The following is a 15,981-nucleotide window of genomic DNA, read 5'->3' as shown; positions in this document are numbered from 1 at the left end:
GATATTACCACCACATTCGAATGGTAATAAACTTCATTATCTAACACAAATCAAGCTAAATCATGACACCCACATTATGGTCATTAACAATGATAAGTGTCTATTGAATATCGACGTTCTCGCCAAAATCATATTTTGGCTTTTGGGTTTTTCTAGAGGTTTTTCTTTAAAAAACGATAGTTTTACAACACATAAAAATTTAAAACTACTAAATTAGAATAAAGTCAATCCCTGTTTGCCAACACCCAAAATTTTATTTTTATTTCTAGAGGAATTCAATTAAGAATTAAAAAAAAATTCAACAGAAATCAATGGCAAAACATGGTTTTAAACATGTAATTTCACATGTTTTTGTATTTCACCTGTACATTAGCAAGAAAAGTAAAAACGATACGAAACATTTGCCACCCCATTATGTTTAAGAAAACATATCTACTGGTATGATTTTCGAACAATGAAACAGGAGAAATTTTCTTAAAATGAATTATAGAATTAAAAAACTAGCAGTATTTTAGTGGACAACTTGTACAAACAGTAAGCATTGATGAATTTATAAGAAATGCGTTTTCTAAGATAAGTTTAGAATCATCTCCGACAACAATCATACTTCAACAATTTTACGTTCACAAGTTTCTAGTAATCTCGAAATTGCCAAGTCCCGCTATATTTATCACTGCTGCAATTATCCAACTTTCACATTAACATGCAATTATCTTACAATTACACCTACAAGAAAAGCGATATCTATGCCAATAACGGAATACGAAATTTGAAAAAATTCCTAATAATACACAAAACTTTATAACAACAGACAGTATTGACATGAAAATGATTTTAATTATCCCTTAGTATGGTTGCTAGATTTCTCTGGAAAACTTCTTTGACCAGTATTACTTAAAGTGCATGATGCAGCGATTCGAGAAAGGAAAACTGAATGAGGCGCCATTTTGCTTAAATCGAAGGCGAAGAATAGTCACTCTACTGATCGAAGAAAAATTCGGTTTTGTTATCTCTCGAGGACAATTAATCAGAAATATTCAGTGTTGTTTTAGAGGCATCCGTCTTTGTCAATTTTGGCGAAGAGGAAAACCTGCGAAAAAAGAAGTTTCCATACGAGCGTCGTAAATCAGCCGCGACAAACCTAACTAATGTAAGCATTTTATTTCAACCGGTAATCAAATAAGGCATATTTTACACGAAACAGTCCTGTTGTATGTACAATTTACATGGAAAGGGTTTCGGAATGGTCATATTCACATAGTGGTGTACAATGTTCAAGGCATTTTATTGCGGCACCTCGCTTTCGGCTCATTCGCAGTCCGGTCACGTTATTTCCATTGCGTGTCAAAAATACCCCGTTTGCAAGCAGCCACTACACCGACCATTAGGACGAAATCGCCCACAATTCAGGTGTTTTTATTTTTACATCAAAAATTGTCGTTTTTCTCAGGATTGTCTATTGACGTTTTGTAATCCTCTTTCGAGGACAAAGTTCCTTGATTGAGACCGTTGTGGTTGCAGCGGGAGCAAAGAGCCTCGGGGTTCCGACCAAATACACTCAATAGCTCGAATTAGAACTCAAGAAACGAGACTTACACAACTTCTAAGACTTCCACAACTTGTAAGGAATCTTCGGGAGCTATTTTTAAAAGTTACGCCCCTTACGAAAACAAAATCTCAAACATTCCTTTTTCGTAATGTTCAAATACTAAAACTATACGTCTGTTTTTTCCATTAACCTTTACGGCGTTATGTCATTATTGCACATAAAACTCTACTGTTATTGATGATAAGAATAAATCGTGGCATTTTCTCTACTCTCACTGCTTGCATGTCTACTAACTCAGCGTCTAACCATCCATAAAGTTGTAAACTTTGTAATGCTGTGATTTGAACGTGTTGTGATTTTTATGGTCGCAATGTTTTCGCGAAATAATTGGATGAGTTTTGTGATATCTGAAATTCGATCTAAAGGATTGGATGCGGATTATTGCCACTTAGGTCGTAACGACCACTACGACCTAACCACAAGATGTCTCCAAATAGAAATTGAGGATTTTCGAGATCGTATCTCGGCCCCTACATGGCGGATTAATTAAACAATTGTGCGAGCACACTGGGCAATAATAAAGGAACAACTTGAGAAATTTTTTTTACTAGAACCAAGTTTTCTCGCGGTAAAGTCGCGTTTTTTGCGCGTGATTAGCCGCAGATTTACATAAACATTCTAGGCGACACAAATGACTATTTCTCACGAAATATTGGACGACTTAATTTTTACAACATTTATTTGCCTAAAAGGGTTTTTATCTGATTGAATTTAAACGCGACGAAACAGAGTTTTATTTTTGGATAGGTTCGTTCGAGAAATTTGCATTTTTATCGCGACGCGCTGTGGGAAAATGCAGCCCTCGGAATTAAGAAATAAAGCGGTTTGCTGGGACGCTTTCGAAGATAGCTTTTACACGATAATGATGCTCATCCGAAGAATTATTTTCGAGTTTTATTTTTACGCGAGTCACGCACGAGGAAGTAATATTTACAAGCAAATAAACAACGAATGCAAGGATTTGCACCAACTGCGGATTGCATTAAGCAAACATTGTTTTCTCGAGGTTTTATGACGGGAACGTTTTGCATTTGAAACGTTTTTTTTTAATTTATTTTTTATGAAATCATTTTTTATTTAAATTAATATAAATGCCGATGATGTCTATCAATCATTTTCAAATCTCTACATCATTCATTAATGTATGTCTGTCATTTTACTCACAATTACCGTCACTCAACACACTTTTCATTCGATTTTATTTTAATTTCACGTTTTTCAGCACCGTAACTACAGCTAACAAGAGAAACTTTCATTCAAAACAATAAAATATTAATACCGTACAAAAATTACTCTTGAAATTACAGTTGAAAACATACATTAAAAGATTTACTATGAATTAGCTTTTAAATTCTTTCTGAATAAATTAAGAGAAAAATTTAAAACATAACTCAAACTTGTACAATGAGCTTCCAGAAATTCAGTGCATGCTTGAAAACAGTTCTCCACTACTATAAATTTTATAATCACGCATAAAACTAATTCTCAACGTCATACTAGTTAGAATTTCAAATGATCATGAATCGTATAATTTTATTACTCTTACAATGATATAATTCCTGCGAATCACCGGAATTCAAGATTATTTTGTACTATCAAAAGCAAAATTAATGACGTTTGAATAGTGAGGACAGGTCGGAAACGCCCCTCTGTTCCTTTTTTAATGTGAGTCAATAATGACTTTACAGTTATATTGTCATTAAAGACTTGTTTTTCTATAAATAATAAGCTTTCCAAAGAAACTAAACAATGAACATAACTGTCAAATCAAATTATGGATAATAAACTTTGACACTTTATGTATACATGTGACGGGTGCGAAGTATATAACAACTAACTGCACATTTTAAATGGCACAAAATTTCCTACTATGGAAATGTATTTTATGAGCTACACGTTCAAAAAAGATTAAAGGTAAAATGTGTGTCAACTAGTCATTACTGTAAAACTATTTACTCATAAAATACATTGCAAATTTGTCCTCCCAAACGTCAAGATCTTATAAATATGTGAACATGTCAGTCTCATTTATGAAAGAGAAAGATTCACGCCTCTTGTTGAATTACAATTACTCCTTTATTGTTTGCCTGATATAATATAACGGGAAATGGTAAAAAATGACAGTATTTTTACAATTTAAACTGATTTTAAACGTTATTAATGATACAAATGTATGATGTGTTTATGATGTCAGAATCATAATAAATTTGTTTATTTTTTTTTTGGAAAAATTGTGAAATAGGTACCTACTATTTTTTCCTTTTTAATCTACAGGTGAGTTAGTTATTTTTTCTGTGGATTTAATCTAGACTATAAAATCATTCTCTGATCTTCAATTAATCAATTATTTCGTTTAAAGAATGAAAGGAAAGTTCAACGAAATTTTTAATTAAAAATTTGTATTAAAAAAAAAAATCATGTAGATAAACTAATTCCTGTAAAATTGAGATAAACTCAATTTATGATAACATTATATTTGCAGCAGAAACATATTTTATAATTTCCACTTGAAGTTAAATATTATGTTGTCCAGTGAATTTATTCTGTTTTTGTTTTCAAAATAACTGCCCACCAAAGCAAATTTTTTTAACTTAAAATCAATAATAGAATACACATTTATCTCGATATCTTGACATATTTGCTGCAGTTCCTGCTTTTCTCAAAACTTTTCCTACGATTATTATAATTTATGAAGTTTGTTTCGGATTTACGGACGATTTAGGAAAAATAGTGGATGTATCAAAAGCCAAATTATCCTTTTACGAAATAAAAGAATCAGCTGAAGGAGTGTTGGGAAAATCCTGAACTGTTATTTCAATTGAATAGAATTTTTTAGTGGTAAATGCTACACTTCCAATGGTTTGTATGCACGGCAAATAAAACGCCTTACTGTCTATTTACAAGTTTATTGCATTTAATATTTGCAATTCGTGATTATTCCCACGCGAATGTCAACTTAATCGAAAGCCATTAGGAACATTCTCACATACAAGCAGAGTTTTATCTCCCGGATTACGATATATCGGATATAAGTTTAATTAATAGCGATTTAAATAAATTACAGTCTCGCTGCAACTTGGTTCGACTCTGACGCCATTGAAAAATTGCTGTTTTGTTCTAATTGCTCCAATGTATGCCCGAGAGAAATCAAATTCACGAGAAAAAAGCTCAAAATATGTACTTAGGTCCAGCTGCTAACAAGCTGTACGTTTTAAAGGTCCGCATGATGTAATGTTTACATTTTCAAACTAAAAATTAACACAAAGCTGTTGTGTTTGCTTGAAAATTAAAATCGTTTGTCCGGTGCATTCAAAACGTATTATATTTTCCGTTGACCAAACGTTTGAAGTTCAAAACCCCTTGCTAAAACAAACATCAATCCTGCTCGTTTTGTTAAGCCAATTACGTCGCTTATGATTTATTGTTGCTGAATAGACCGTAATTAATCTGCCCAAACTGGTCTATGCATTTTATTGAATTATTAAATTTTAATCCAATTAACCGACCACTCGAGCCGGACTTGCCCTATAGCACCTTAAACTCAGCCGGGTTATAAATTTCTTACTACCTTCCAGGGAGGAACGAATAAAACAAACAATTATTCTTTTAACAAAACGAACCTCGGGATGCTATCTAGACCAATCAGTTCTCAAATTTATTAACACTTCCCGTGAATAAAAAAATCGGTGATTTCTTTAATTAATTTCAGGAATCTGTTATTAGTGGTAACTTCGCCGATTATTAATTGCAGCAATCTATCAAGGCCGTGAAGCAATTCATGAAATATTAATGAATTCTTTGAAAGTTTCCCTGAAACATTGTTGCATAAAGTCACCGAGATTGGCGCGATTTATCCTGAAAATACGAACTTGATTGTACACAGCAACACGGCGAAGCATTTGATTGAGGGATTTAATTGAATAAAGGGGAGCCATGTCAGGAATACCAACTGGATGCATTTCATAAGAAATGCCCTTCCAGCAGCCATCCATAAAGTCCATTTTACACTCCAACAACGACCATTTAATCCAATTATTCTGTCAAAACCGAATTAATTGAACGAAATGGCTTCAGAATTTGATTTTTATTTTAATTGTGACGGGAATAATGATGAGTTTTCCGTTTGTTTCAGAGATTTACAAGGAAACAACATCACGGTGCTGTTCGAGTCGGATTTCCAGGATCTGGGGAAGCTTCGGATTTTGTAAGTAGTTCTAAAAAGTGTTGATTGATTTGGTGGGTCATCGGTGGCTGAAATTTCAGGCAACTCACTGACAACCAGATACATACAATTGAAAGAGACGCTTTTCAGGATCTTGTCAATTTAGAACGATTGTAAGTGGTGAATAATGACAGGAAAATTCTTGCTAAATTGTTTCTTTGTAGACGACTTAATGGAAATTATATACGACACATTCCAGACAACCTGTTTTCCACTACGCCTAATTTATTTCGATTGTAAGTACAAAGGAATACAAAAAACCTCTCATTATTTCACTTATTAATCAATCACTTCTAACTTACTTCCTGCTCCAGCCTCTCTTTATTAAGCTGAAAACGTTTTTTAGCAATTATACGTTATTGCATGATATACCATCAACCCTAATTATGCTAATTTCGCAATTGCCGTACTTTGATTTTGCGTAATTCATCTTCGACAACACGATTAACGTCAATATTAAGAAGTAATTTGCCCCCATCTCATACTCGTGATTTTTTCCAGGGATATCAGCCATAACTTGATATCGGTAATCGGCAGGAAGACCCTGAGGGGCATCACAACGATAAAAAATTTGTAAGTTATTTATTTGGCAAATTTCTGGCATATCAATTGATATTTTCAGACAACTTGATAATAACCGAATTACATGCATCGACGACCAAGCTTTGAGGAGCTTCAAGGACCTCGAAATTTTGTAAGTATTGAAATTCCTGAAAATTTTCACGTAGAAGATGATTTGTGTGTTTATGGTAATTTCGTGGTGGAATACATCATCTCTGGCTACCGGAATATGGCGTTGTGGTCTGTTTAGGTCAGGTAAAACCGCTCAGATGCGCCTAAGAGACCACTAAAACGTGATCAACTCATCGTGGGTATAATTCACATAGGGAAGCAAAACCGGGAGTTTCAGTCGATAAATTCCATCATCGACGCAAATATACCAATAAAAATCTCATATTACTGGCAAAATGCGGCTGAATTTCGATTTATTCGAATCGATTTACTTGTATTAAAATTACATGAGTTTTCATTTAGCGCTTTAAAGCTGTTTTACGTCCGCGAACACATCGCGATGAAACATAACGCAATAAAATGAACCGAAAGGACACATTGTGGACATACGGAAGGATAATGGCAAACAGGGTTTGTGCATTTCGAAGCAACAGGTGTATTGGTGCAACTTTAGACGATCACGTACTTATTACAAGACATTGCAATTGCAATTATATTTACTAATTTGTAATTAAAATTACTACTAGATAAATAATTCGGATAAAATCTTTGTAATTAAAAACTGGAATGAAATTTTCATTAAGTCGAAACGGTAAAAAAATGCCGTGTAATATAATCTCTAGATATTGTGTTTTGCTCTCTTTAATGAAATTTTTAATGTCCCGATTCTCCCTCGAAAGCGTCGCCTTGTTTGCGCTAATTAAACAAAAAAGCAAAAAAGCTACTCCATAAATAAATTAAGATGACTCCTTATTTCAGTATGGTATTTTTGCAATTTTTCTACTTTGCTTTTATATTCCGATTTATTAGGATCGTACAAATGTTTAACAATTTGATGAAATTTAGAAAATTAAAATTATATTGACCTCATTCTTCACTCAGCTTTATACGTAGCATTTGTGCAAAAAATGGAAAACTGTTGACCCTTCAAAGCACCAAGAAGTATTAAGTTACATTTTTTATTTTATTTTTATTTTACCATCATTTTATTAAAATTATTTTTCTGTTAAATGAGACGAAGATGAAAATTTTATATATTACAATAAAACATCAAGGATAAAACTTTATAAATACGAATTTTAAAAAACTTCATAAAAAACATAGCTAGGGAGTTTTTAATATTGTAAACGTGCATCTTACACTGTATACCACGTTTTTTTACTTTTATATTTTTCAAAATTTCCATAGCTATCGATTGTTATTATTTAATTTGTAATGTGTTAAGATTGCGGATTCTTGAAACTTTCAGCAAAAAAAAATTAATAATACGGAAATAGTATATTACATAACGAGCACGGAAAGTGATAACACGCACAAGCGGGAAAGTTGCGCACGAGGCGTTAGCCGAGTGCAGGCAATACCGCGAGTGCGTTAGACACTTTCCTGCAAGTTTTGTACACTATTTTTCCTATGACCGTAAATATTTTTTTTCTTACGAACATATTTTTTTTTCATAACGATTTATTCTTTATAATGGATACAAAAATACGTTAAATGAAAAAATATAAAACATTCGAGTGTGAATTGTGCGTTAGATTTCTAACACACAGTGCGAAAAGAAATCGCACAGGTTTTTGACCTCGTACGATATTGCCAATTTTCGCGCATATGTAATTGTGCGTTATGATTTACTTTCGTATATGGCCGAAGGAAAAGATATAAAAATCGCTTTTTTTATTTTGAAAATTTTATGTCTACTGACGTAATTATTAAAAATCGTGCAATTTCAAAAATTTTCTGTCTCGAAATAGAGCCAGTGTACTGAATCTCACGATTAATAACAATCATCAACCATGCAAGTTGGTACATAGGAAGACACATAAACGTACAAATTACTCGCTAAAAATAATCGCGTTGACTTCACAGAGAGCGCTCATCTCCTTGAGAAAAACTATCAAAGTAAAATCGTACAGACGTTCCTCCTCTTTGATGTCCACTGAATCAATTTTAATAAACTCAATTTACTGTCAACAGGACTCTAAATAACAACAACCTCACATGGATCGGTAAAGATATGTTTAGTAACATGTTTCGGTTGCGAACATTGCGCCTCAGCGACAACCTCCTCCACTGCGATTGTCAATTGTCTTGGTTGGCGAGATATTTAAGACATTCGCCACGACTTGCCCAATACACCAGATGTCATTCACCCAACCATCTCAAAGGACAAAACATCGCCGATCTGCAGGATCAGGAATTCAAATGTTCTGGTGAGTGGAACGCCGGCAGGTTAGGCAATCCCTTATACAACCTGTTGATCGACCACGCATTTCTCACATTTTCTCCGACTTTTCCTCAACCCACAAACAAAAAACGACTTTTTCGTCGAGTTTCAGAGACGAAAAAATGTTGCAGGTTTGGCCGAACGTGCCATCAATGGGGAGTGCATCAGCGAGCCTGAATGTCCGCATCCGTGCAGATGCGCGGATGGAATCGTAGATTGCCGTGAAAAAGGACTAACAAAAGTTCCGGATCATCTCCCAGAAGGAACCACAGAATTGTAAGAATTTTTATTGATTTCTTACTTCTAGCACGTGACACGAGATAGCGCTCAGTGCTGCAACTCACGACTAAAACTGAGACGGCCAAGCATTTGTACACGAGGAGGGATGGAACATGTTCAAAAAAGGGTGCTTGCTACTTTATAGCACATGAGGTTAACCGCCTCGTGGGGTATGGCAATCAAGACATACCCAGCACATAATTTTTGTTCCCGTGGAGCTGTTTCTTGGCATTGTTCCAGAAGCGCTCCCTCTTATCAAAACAAAGAATAACATTTCAATCTTTTGTAAAAGCCGACACTACGTCACCCTTTCAGTATCAGTACTTTTATTTCAAAAAATTCTGAAGAATTTTTTCAGTGCTACGAAGAACATTGACTTTTTTCTAGAATTCTAAAGCTTTTTTTCAAATTTTGGTATTTGATAGAACATTTATTTTACAGAATCTGAGTATTGTTTGAAGTAAAATAGCAAAATTCGATCTTTTCAGACGCTTAGAGCAGAACGAAATTGTGGAAATCCCCACGAAAGCTTTCGCGGCACATAAACGTTTAAGACGAATGTAAGTCACCACCAAATCCAATCAGAATTATCCTCATCAGTACTACTTTTCAGAGATTTAAGTAACAATAAAATATCAAAAATAGCATCGGATGCATTTCAGGGATTAAAAGCATTGACGTCCTTGTAAGTACCTACTTTAAATCCACCAACATTTCGATTTTTCAATCTCCATTTTTAGAGTTTTATACGGAAATAAAATTAAAGACCTCCCGGCTGGAGTTTTTCAAGGTCTGGTTTCATTACAACTTCTGTAAGTTAAATCACATCTAACGAACTTAATTACATTTTTAATTGTTTTCAGTCTACTAAACGCGAATGAAATTACGTGTATAAGAAAGGACACGTTTAGTGACTTGCACAGCTTGAGTCTACTGTGAGTCAAACGAGTTTAATAAAAACAAAATTCAGTGATTTTTTGTAGGTCATTATATGATAATAATATCCAATCACTGGCTAATGGCAGCTTTGATTCCTTGCGAAGTATCCAAACACTGTAAGCAAAAAAAAACTTTTGAAAGAACTCTCAAATGAAAAAATATTTTCAGTCATTTGGCCCGAAACCCTTTTATATGCGACTGTAACTTGAAATGGCTTGCGGAATATCTCCACAGAAACCCAATTGAAACTTCTGGTGCGAGATGTGACACTCCAAAACGGATGCAAAGGCGGCGAATTGAAGCCTTGAAGGACGAAAAGTTTAAATGTAAGGGTAAGCACCTCCACTTGATTAATTCAGTGGCAATGGTGTTCATTTTTTTAACATTCCATACATGACATTTTATTAACATATCATAAAAACAATTATTTTTCGATCAATTTTAAGAAAATTGTGATTTTAGGTCAGGAAGAATTTCGTACGAGATTTGCCGGCGAGTGTCTCATTGATAACGCGTGCCCATCTGGGTGCACTTGCGATGGTACTGTTGTGGACTGTTCTGGAAAAGGCCTCAAGGAGATACCACGCGACATCCCAGTATACACCACTGAACTGTAACAGTTACGTAAAATGAAATAAATTGCTTTAAAATTTTCTTTTTCAGTTTACTCCACGATAATGAGTTGGGTCGAATCAAATCCGATGGTCTTTTTGGACGACTCCCAAATCTAATTAGGTTGGATCTTCGACGAAATCAAATTACCGGAATTGAGGAAAATTCATTTGAGGGGGCATCAAGAATTTATGAATTGTACTTTTTTTCATACAATACAATTTGAAGTTTAATCGATTTGCATTTTAGATTATTATCGGAAAACAAATTACTAGAAATACATAATAAAATGTTTCTGGGACTTCACAATTTGAAAGTTTTATCCCTTAATAATAACCAAATTACTTGCGTCATGCCGGGCTCTTTTGACCACTTGACATCACTACACACTTTGTATTTTTTTTTAATAATTGTGATTAGAAATAAAGCTTGAATTTTTAGGAATTTGATGCAAAATCCCTTCATGTGCAACTGTCACTTAGCTTGGTTTTCCGAATGGTTGAAAAATAAAGGCCTAAGTGGGTCAACACCGAAATGTGCAGGCCCTCCAAGAGTGAAAGACGTTCTAATTAAAGAATTACCTAAAAATGAATTCAAGTGCACAAGTAAAAAAAAATTTCAAAAATAAGCAAAGCACTAATTTGTGTTTTAGGTGATAATGATCAAGGGTGCTTGGGTGAAAATTACTGCCCCCCTAAATGTTCTTGTACAGGAACTGTAGTAAGGTGTTCGAGGGCGAAACTCACAGAAATTCCCCGGGGAATCCCCCCGGAAACATCAGAGTTGTATTTGGACATCAATGAAATTAGTGCAATCCAGGCGGATCGGATCAGCCATTTAAAATCATTGACTAGACTGTATTTTTATTTTATTTTTATAATATTTTTTATAATTGAATTATTTTAGGGATTTGAGTAGCAACCAAATTGGAATGTTATCAAACAATACTTTTGCCAACTTATCAAAACTTTCAACCCTTATTATCAGTTATAATAAGTTGCAGTGTGTCCAACGTAATGCCTTAACAGGGCTTAAGTCCCTTCGAATATTGTAAAAAATCCACTTTTTTCTAATGACGGATTAAACGTGTCTTCTTGCAGGTCCCTCCATGGAAATCAAATCTCAATGATCCCCGAAGGCACTTTCGCAAATCTCAAATCCATCAGCCACATGTAAGCCCAAACCATTCCCCCCAATGGCCAATAATATTTCCAGTTTTTTCCAGAGCTTTAGGCTCCAACCCCCTTTATTGCGATTGTTCCTTACGCTGGCTCTCCGATTGGGTCAAAGTTGACTATGTGGAACCCGGAATCGCCCATTGTGCCGAACCTGCTAACATGAAAGACAAATCAATTCTATCAACTCCTTCCACAGCCTTCCAATGCAAAGGAAAAGTCAGCAACGAAATTCTGGCTAAATGTGATGCTTGTTTCACATTCCCCTGTAAGAATGGCGGGAAATGTGTCACACAACCGGAACGGGACTACGAGTGTAAATGTGCACCAGGTTATCATGGGAAAAATTGCGAATTTATGATCGATGCCTGCTATGGGAACCCGTGCCGAAATGGGGCCAGTTGCAAGGTGCTTGAGGAGGGAAGGTTCAGTTGCGTGTGTGTGGCAGGGTTCACGGGGTTGAGATGTGAGACGAATATCGATGATTGTGCGAGTAATAAGTGCCAGAATAATGCCACATGTGTCGATTTGGTTAACTCGTATCAGTGTAAATGTCCAGCAGGGTTCATGGGTAAGTCTTAATTGACTATCTACCACTTTTCAAGTTATATTTAATAAAGACTCGATTATAAGTAAGAAATAGAATTCATTTAGAATAAAAATATACAGATAAGATACCAGGAAAATAAAAAAAATGTTTAAAAAATTCTATCAAAAAATTTTGACATTTATTTTTTGACATTTGACATTTTTTTATAGCTATTTAATGATACTGATGATCTTGTATATGTTTTTTTTTTACAATTATTTAGTAAGGGACAAAAATTTTGCCAATAAAAGCCACAAATAACATTGAACAGAGTTACAATTTAGGATACAGCTTCCTTGTTTCCTCTTGTAATATCCTAGCCTATAGCAAAAAAACTTGGAAAATTATTTTTAATAAGAGTCAAAATGCAAACTTTAAACCCTCAGAAAGAACTTCGAAATTTTTATAGATTTTTATAAATAATTTCATTTGAAATTGACTTTTTTCAAACTCTTAGATTTTAGACCACTTTCTTTTTATTTTAGGCCAATTTTGCGAAACCAAAATTCCCTTTTGTACCGACCAATACAACCCGTGCAAAAACAACGCCCGGTGTGTGGACCATGATACTTACTATACTTGTGAGTGTTTACCAGGCTTTAAGGGCGAAAACTGTACCATAAATATCGACGATTGTGAAAATCACATGTGCCAAGTAACTCGAGTAAGTCGTTTTAACATTTTATAAAACCCAAATTTTAGAACGGCGCGACCTGTATTGATGGTGTCAACGAATACAAATGTAAATGCGATGGTGAATTTAGTGGTAAATTCTGTGAAATTACTCCATTGGTTGCAATGATGTACCCCCAAACTTCACCTTGTCAACATCACGATTGTGTCCATGGTGTTTGCTTCCAACCCTCGGGTTCAAACGACTATTTGTGCAAATGTGCCCCTGGATATTCAGGTTTGTCAATCTTCTTTCTGAAACAGACATAAACACTGATTTAGGTAAACGTTGCGAATATTTGACAAGTTTGAGTTTCGTGCACAACACTTCGTACGTCGAGTTGGAACCATTGAGGACAAAACCTGAAGCTAATGTCACTATAATATTTGCAACGACGCAAGAAAATGGCGTTTTGATGTACGATGGACATCAGGAACATCTAGCTGTTGAACTTTTCAACGGCCGGATCAGAGTGAGCTATGATGTGGGGAATTACCCGGTGTCAACTATGTACAGGTAACAAATACCATTCAAAATAATTAAACAAAAGAATAACCATGATATTGTTAGTTTTGAAATGGTCTCTGATGGTATATACCACGTGGTTGAGCTAATCGCAATCAAGAAAAATTTCACTTTGAGGGTCGATAGAGGCCCAGCTCGATCAATAATCAACGAAGGTTCAAAGGATTATCTCAGACTGAGTACTCCAATGTTCCTTGGGGGAATCCCACCAGAGCCAGGCCGGCAAGCCTTCACCCAATGGCATTTACGCAACTTGACCAGTTTTCGCGGTATTGTCCCTCTTAACTCCACAATTACTTTCATTTTATTTTTATTATTGTGTTTAGGTTGTATGAAAGAAGTATGGATTAACCACAAACAAGTCGATTTCGGTAACGCGCAAACCCAGCAAAAGGTTCAGCCGGGTTGTGGTATGATGGAAACTGATCGCGATGAAGAAGAGCAAGAAGACGAAATGGATGAAATGGTGAAAGAACCAGCAGCAGCACCGGTAGATCCGTGTCTTAGTCATCGTTGTAAACATGACAGTAAATGTGTGCCAACTGTTAATGGCGAGTATACATGTAAATGCAGACCTGGGTTTAAGGGGAAGTACTGCGAGCAAGGTAAGGAAGAGTGTAAGTATAACCCAAGGTGACTAACAGGCTTGGTAAGCTAATAGTGGGGAAGCTTGGGAGGCTAGGAGGCGTGGGATTAAAAATTAATTGTCAAGTAACTAATACCTAATAACGCAATAAAAATATAAATTCAAATTCACTGCTTTAACAAATCAGAAGAACAAAAAGTAAATCTCTTTCCAACATTGAAGTCTTGGGAAAATCATAGCTTTAAAGTTTCATTGCTAGATACCGTTTGTATCTTTTCAAATTAAAATTACAATCTAAAAATAAAAACGCAAAATATAAGGAAATGTTATAAATACAAATGTTTAGTTACAAAAAAAAACATTTTACAATTGGAAATTGGAAATTCAGAAGTAGTATATTTGCAGTTGGATGTGTCTAATCTAAATTGTTTCATTATTCAGTGAAGTAAAAATCTGTAAAACTTTTAACAATTATGAATAAGGCTCGGATTATATGCACGAAAAATCCATAAAATATGCGCATACATATGCACGTATTTTCACAAAAATATGCACAAAATATTAAGAAATATGCTCGAATATAGGCCAAACAAATATGCATCGATATGTAAAACTTTTAACAATAAAAATCAAAGTTTAAATAATTTTTTATCCTATTTTCATCATCTTGAACCGCACACGATGAATGAAAGAGAATAAGTAAATTGGTTTTGCCTCAGACAAGCCATTTTAATAACCTAGTAATTACGCCTTTCTAAGAAATCTGTACTTTTCACTTTAAACAATTTTGCTAAAATTCATTTGCAGGCAACCACATAGAAGGATTTATTCGTTTCATACCAGGTGAATAAAAAGTATGGAACCAAACATTTTTTGCTTAAACTATTTATTTTTTTAAAAACTAATTGATGAATTAATTGAATGTTTTATCAAGAATAAAATCTTTCGAATTTTTTGTTTTTGTTTTTGAGTTTTACAAAAATTTTAATGGCAACCCACTAAAAAAAATGTTTTGTATACTCTCCCAAAAACAACTGTGTTAGAGACTCTACTTTTTATTAATTAAAAAAAAATACATAAATTACGATTATGACAAAAAAAATCGCATAACTCAAAGCAAAACAAAATTTCGTTTTGAAAATACGAAACGATCAGATTTTTTATATTACTTTATTTTATATTAATTATTATTTTCCAGAGGCAAATAATTAAAAAAGAAACGTTGATTCTAAACTTCATATTCACCCTGTATAAAATGAATTTAAAGAGAAAACACTCAGCAGGATACTAATTCTTTAAGACCGGCTTACGAATTACTGGTTGTTTTCTCTGTAACATATTTTGTAATCGGATCATTTTTCTTAAACTGGCCAATTTTTAACTTGAACTGAATTTCTTAATAGGAAATTTGTGATTTGAAGAAAATATGCACTAAGTTGCATATGCATAATACGCATTTTTTTAATTGGCTTATTTTAATCAAAAAACATTAGACATGCATAGAAAACTTACAATATTGTTGATATACCTCTTAGTAACAAATATTCATTTTGCATATAATCCGAGCCTTAATTATGAAATAATTGCAATTACGTGATAGCAATGAAAGATCCATTCTGTATTGAAATTATTTGGTATAGATCTATGATGGTAATTTATTCTTATTCTAGCCCCAACTTGCCGAAAAGAGCAAAAACGCGAATACTACACAGAAAATGACTGCCGATCAAGAAAACCTCTCAAGATGGCAAACTGCACCGGCAGTTGCGCAAACAGCTGTTGCCATGCACGAAAAAGTAAAAGAAGAAAGGTGAGC

The 15,981-nt window shown here is 34.3% G+C and overlaps 1 protein-coding gene, 1 long non-coding RNA gene and 1 other non-coding gene across 8 annotated transcripts in view; 2 read left to right on the top strand and 1 right to left on the bottom strand.

Annotated features, from left to right (window-relative positions):
- The window catches only part of LOC123008048 (protein slit), a 113,055-nt gene that overhangs the window by 95,172 nt on the left and 1,902 nt on the right, over window positions 1-15,981 (top strand). For 2 of the 6 annotated variants that reach the window (XM_044403620.1, XM_044403621.1), the window contains 27 exons: window positions 5,742-5,813; window positions 5,873-5,944; window positions 5,996-6,067; window positions 6,333-6,404; window positions 6,454-6,525; window positions 8,538-8,773; window positions 8,919-9,063; window positions 9,555-9,626; window positions 9,680-9,751; window positions 9,807-9,878; window positions 9,930-10,001; window positions 10,050-10,121; window positions 10,174-10,337; window positions 10,468-10,618; window positions 10,669-10,815; window positions 10,867-11,010; window positions 11,059-11,222; window positions 11,270-11,474; window positions 11,524-11,667; window positions 11,718-11,789; window positions 11,843-12,363; window positions 12,867-13,036; window positions 13,084-13,291; window positions 13,336-13,570; window positions 13,625-13,848; window positions 13,906-14,196; window positions 15,836-15,975. In XM_044403620.1, coding sequence (XP_044259555.1) covers window positions 5,742-5,813; window positions 5,873-5,944; window positions 5,996-6,067; window positions 6,333-6,404; window positions 6,454-6,525; window positions 8,538-8,773; window positions 8,919-9,063; window positions 9,555-9,626; window positions 9,680-9,751; window positions 9,807-9,878; window positions 9,930-10,001; window positions 10,050-10,121; window positions 10,174-10,337; window positions 10,468-10,618; window positions 10,669-10,815; window positions 10,867-11,010; window positions 11,059-11,222; window positions 11,270-11,474; window positions 11,524-11,667; window positions 11,718-11,789; window positions 11,843-12,363; window positions 12,867-13,036; window positions 13,084-13,291; window positions 13,336-13,570; window positions 13,625-13,848; window positions 13,906-14,196; window positions 15,836-15,975 — 4,081 coding nt within the window. The remainder of the gene's footprint in view (window positions 1-5,741; window positions 5,814-5,872; window positions 5,945-5,995; window positions 6,068-6,332; window positions 6,405-6,453; window positions 6,526-8,537; window positions 8,774-8,918; window positions 9,064-9,554; window positions 9,627-9,679; window positions 9,752-9,806; window positions 9,879-9,929; window positions 10,002-10,049; window positions 10,122-10,173; window positions 10,338-10,467; window positions 10,619-10,668; window positions 10,816-10,866; window positions 11,011-11,058; window positions 11,223-11,269; window positions 11,475-11,523; window positions 11,668-11,717; window positions 11,790-11,842; window positions 12,364-12,866; window positions 13,037-13,083; window positions 13,292-13,335; window positions 13,571-13,624; window positions 13,849-13,905; window positions 14,197-15,835; window positions 15,976-15,981) is intronic. The other 4 variants (XM_044403624.1, XM_044403622.1, XM_044403623.1 and 1 more) reach the window with 4 other exon arrangements.
- LOC123008052 lies at window positions 5,486-6,398 on the bottom strand. The gene is made up of 3 exons (XR_006412920.1): window positions 6,211-6,398; window positions 5,882-6,160; window positions 5,486-5,823 (listed from the first exon to the last, which is right to left on the bottom strand). It is a non-coding gene; the product is annotated as an uncharacterized LOC123008052 (long non-coding RNA).
- On the top strand, window positions 9,187-9,316 carry LOC123008334. The gene has a single exon (XR_006412950.1). It is a non-coding gene; the product is annotated as a U11 spliceosomal RNA (small nuclear RNA).

The sequence above is a fragment of the Tribolium madens genome, unplaced genomic scaffold (genome assembly GCF_015345945.1).
Source record: "Tribolium madens isolate multiple individuals breed KSU strain unplaced genomic scaffold, Tmad_KSU_1.1 Scaffold_3;HRSCAF=73;Tcas5.2_LG2, whole genome shotgun sequence".
Classification (NCBI taxonomy): Eukaryota; Metazoa; Arthropoda; class Insecta; order Coleoptera; family Tenebrionidae; genus Tribolium; species Tribolium madens.
This window is presented reverse-complemented; position numbering and strand designations above follow the sequence as displayed.